Here is a 3554-nt window from a genome sequence, read left to right on the forward strand (position 1 = left end):
ATATCTCTTAATTTATACATGTGATATAACCCCACACGACTCATATCATCAGTCATCACCCTCCAATAATACAATTGTCTTCTTTGTTTATAATTTCTACTATGACTAATAAGTCTTCTTTGTTTATATTTTCACTATCACTAATTATAACTAATTTTATATTAAGCACAACACTATATTATAAAAATCTCTCACCACAGTTGGTGACTTGGTGTTGATGGTAGGCAAAGACGTGCGCAAATTATATCGTGGACCGTGGTCCACAATACATTGTGGATCGCGCATCAAAACGACGTCGTTTTGATTAATGAAAACAGACGGATGAATTCGCGCCACTCACTTTCAGTTCATATACACTGCAGTTACATTTCAACACAACTGCAGTTACATTTCAACACAACTACAGTTATATTTTAATATAACTGCAGTTTCATTCGATAATATCAAAACAAATATAAGGCAGTATCTTTTGAGACGAACTGTAATGTCAATTACGGGCTCCGCCTCCCACTTATCGAAACGACGTCGTTTTAGGACCACGGTCCACAATGCATTGTAGAACGCGGTCCACGATATAAGAACTGAATGACGTGTGATGTTCAAAGTCTTCAAGAAGAAGTTTTAAATATCACGAGGAGAAAATGGTATATCCGGATATAGATGGAATCTAGTCAGCATTGGCCTTATCCACATGTTCCATTCTATTTATCATGTTTATTTATTAGCCGTGGCGCCCCTCCGCAGACCGCAGTAACTTTGTTTCCAACAACCCTAACTTTGTTTCTTCTTTCCCTTCTCTCTGGTTTAGCTTCCATGGCTAAGAATCCTTGCCTGCTTTCACTCTTTTCACTCGTTTTCTTGGCTACTGTTTCTCTTGCTCAGAGACCCTTTTTCCCACGGGCGATTGTTATTCCTGTTTCCAAAGATTTCCCCACTTCACAATATGTTGCTCAGCTTCAGATGGGGTATAATCTTGCTCCTTTGAAACTGGTTGTCGATGTCGGTGGTCCGTTTCTCTGGGCTGATTGGGCTTCTTCGTCTCAGGGCTCCACCATACCCTGTGGCTCTCTCAAGTGCTCCATGGCTAACCCTAAAGGATGCAGCAGTGGGGTTAGTAACGAGATCTGTGACCTTCAATTCGAAAATCCCGTCTCGAAATTGGCCGGATCTGGGGTTTTGAAAGAAGACACCTTAGCTGTGGAGCTCATAGATGAGCCCAACGCAGGTTCTTTTCTCTCTCATGTTCCTAATTTCTTGTTTTCGTTTGTGCCGAGTTTCCTGTTCCAAGGCCTGGGTAATGGCGTCAACGGGGTGTTGGGCCTTGGGAATTCTAGGATTTCGTTGCCCTCTCAGCTTGCAAACACTTTTGGTATTCCTAGAAAATTTGCTGTCTGTTTGTCCTCTTCTAATGGTGCTATAATCTCTGGTGACACTACCTATGATGTTTCGAGATCTATGATGTACACCCCTTTGATCTCCCCCCAAAATGGCACCACACAGGAGTATTACATCAACGTGAAATCAATCAAAATTAATGACAGGAAAATCCCTCTCAACACATCCTTGTTGTTCTTGGATCAAGAAGTTGAGGGAGGGACAAGAATCAGCACAGTGGTTCCTTACACAACCATGAAGACCACAATCTACCAGCCATTTGTGGACTCCTATTTGGAAATTGCTGCTTCCATGGGGCTCAGCAGGGTGGACCCTGTGGCACCATTTGAGGCTTGCTTTAAGGTTGTTGGGTCAGATGTTGTTCCAAGGGTGGAGTTTGTGTTGCAGAGTGAGATGGTGAAATGGAGGATGAATGCAATGGTGAAGGTGGGTGATGGGGTGATGTGTTTGGGGTTCTTGGATGGTGGGTTGGGGCAAGGGGCCTCAGTTGTGATTGGAGGGTACCAATTGGAGGATAATCTTTTGGAGTTCAATTTGGGCACTTCTATGCTTGGTTTCACTTCTTTAATGGGAGGCACAGGTTGTTCTTCCTTCACAAGATCCTCAAGGGACAGAGATTCAGCTTGATTGCTGGCCAATTTTGGAAGAGGTTTAGTAAAATTTCTATGGAGAGATATCCCTTGTACAGGTGGATGGATGTGAAATTCCTGGCCAGTGAGTAGGTTTGATGAATCAGAGAACACTACTGTTTAACTGTTGACTAATATCATGCTTGTGAAAGTTGTGATTGCCATTTTTTGTGCATTTTTTGTTACATTTGAGACTCTAATTTCTATGTATGAGATATATAGATCAATGTAGAATAAGGCTAAAGTCCTCTGTTGTTCCTTGTGTTATAATATCTTTGCCTTGAAGGTTTGGTATTGTAAGTTTTGTCATCTCATTTTGAACAATTGCCATATTGCATCAAGCAAGCAAAATATATTTATTTCAATTGATCCTTCATTTAAGGCTTATAATTTTTATTTTTTATTTTTGTAATTTTTAACAATTATATTCAATTATTTATTTAAAAGTAAAGTTCATCCAAGTGCACAAATCTCAGAAATAATATTGCCCCTATTTCATCACTGGAACAATTTCCGTGAGACAGGTCGGTAGTAATATTATTTCCTGCAAATGGGTACTTCCTCCAAACCTCTCAATATATATACTCCCTCTGTCCCAGTTTACCTGTCATATTTACTATTCATTGGTCAAACCACCTCTTTCTTCATTGCTTATTTTCTTTAGTAATTTTTTATTATTTTTAAATTTAATTTTTTGTGATTAATAGTACTTTTAATGTAGTTTCTAAATATATAAATTTTATATATTAATGTTAAACTTAATATTATGGAAAATTGGATTAAAAATAACTCCAGTCAAGTCTCGTTAAACGAATCAGACAATCAAAATGGGACGGAGGTAGTATATATATATATATGGAAGGGTTCAGGTGTGGGGAAAGTTTTCCGTGCGGTTAGGCATTTTAAGCACTATAATGACGCAACTTAAGTAAACAAAGTACGCACCTTAAACACCAAAGCACCTTAAAACACACATCACAACCCACGCACACAAGTTTTAGACCGATGCACCTTAAGTACACTAATCACGCGCTTTAAGTACACAAATTATGCACCTTAAGAACACAAATCATACACCTTAGGTTTTAAAATGACACACTTTAAGTTTCAATAATTCACACACTTTAAGCATACAAATCACACACCTTAAGAAGGAAAAAACAACGCACCTTAAGTTTCAACACTGATGCACCTTAAGCATACAAACCACACACCTTAAGAAGAAAACATCACGCACCTTAAGAAGAAAAAATTAAGCACCTACAGCTATCGTACAACCGCAACAGAGAAGGTCAATATAGCCTTGGCTGACAGGCCCAGGTAATCTTTGAAATTTCATCGTGATGGGGATAGATCATTGCAATTGTTGGTCTTCAACGAGGAATTCCTAGTAAGCGCGGGTCATCAACTCGCGTTGACTACGTCCTTGCTCTTTGTACACACTGCCCGTCGCTCCTACCTATTGAATGATTCGGTGAGGTGTTTGGATCGCGACGATGTGGGCGGTTCGCTGCACGCGACGTCGCGAGA

At 39.7% G+C, this 3554-nt stretch overlaps 1 protein-coding gene across 1 annotated transcript; it reads left to right on the forward strand.

The window, feature by feature from the left end:
• The first annotated feature begins 735 nt into the window (after window positions 1–735).
• On the forward strand, window positions 736–2400 carry LOC116031474 (probable aspartic proteinase GIP2). Its single transcript, XM_031273698.1, has one exon. The coding sequence runs from the start codon at window positions 814–816 to the stop codon at window positions 2020–2022; it is 1209 nt and encodes a 402-aa protein (XP_031129558.1). The 5' UTR covers window positions 736–813; the 3' UTR covers window positions 2023–2400.
• Window positions 2401–3554: the final 1154 nt, after the last annotated feature.

The sequence above is a fragment of the Ipomoea triloba genome, chromosome 1 (assembly GCF_003576645.1).
Source record: "Ipomoea triloba cultivar NCNSP0323 chromosome 1, ASM357664v1".
Classification (NCBI taxonomy): Eukaryota; Viridiplantae; Streptophyta; class Magnoliopsida; order Solanales; family Convolvulaceae; genus Ipomoea; species Ipomoea triloba.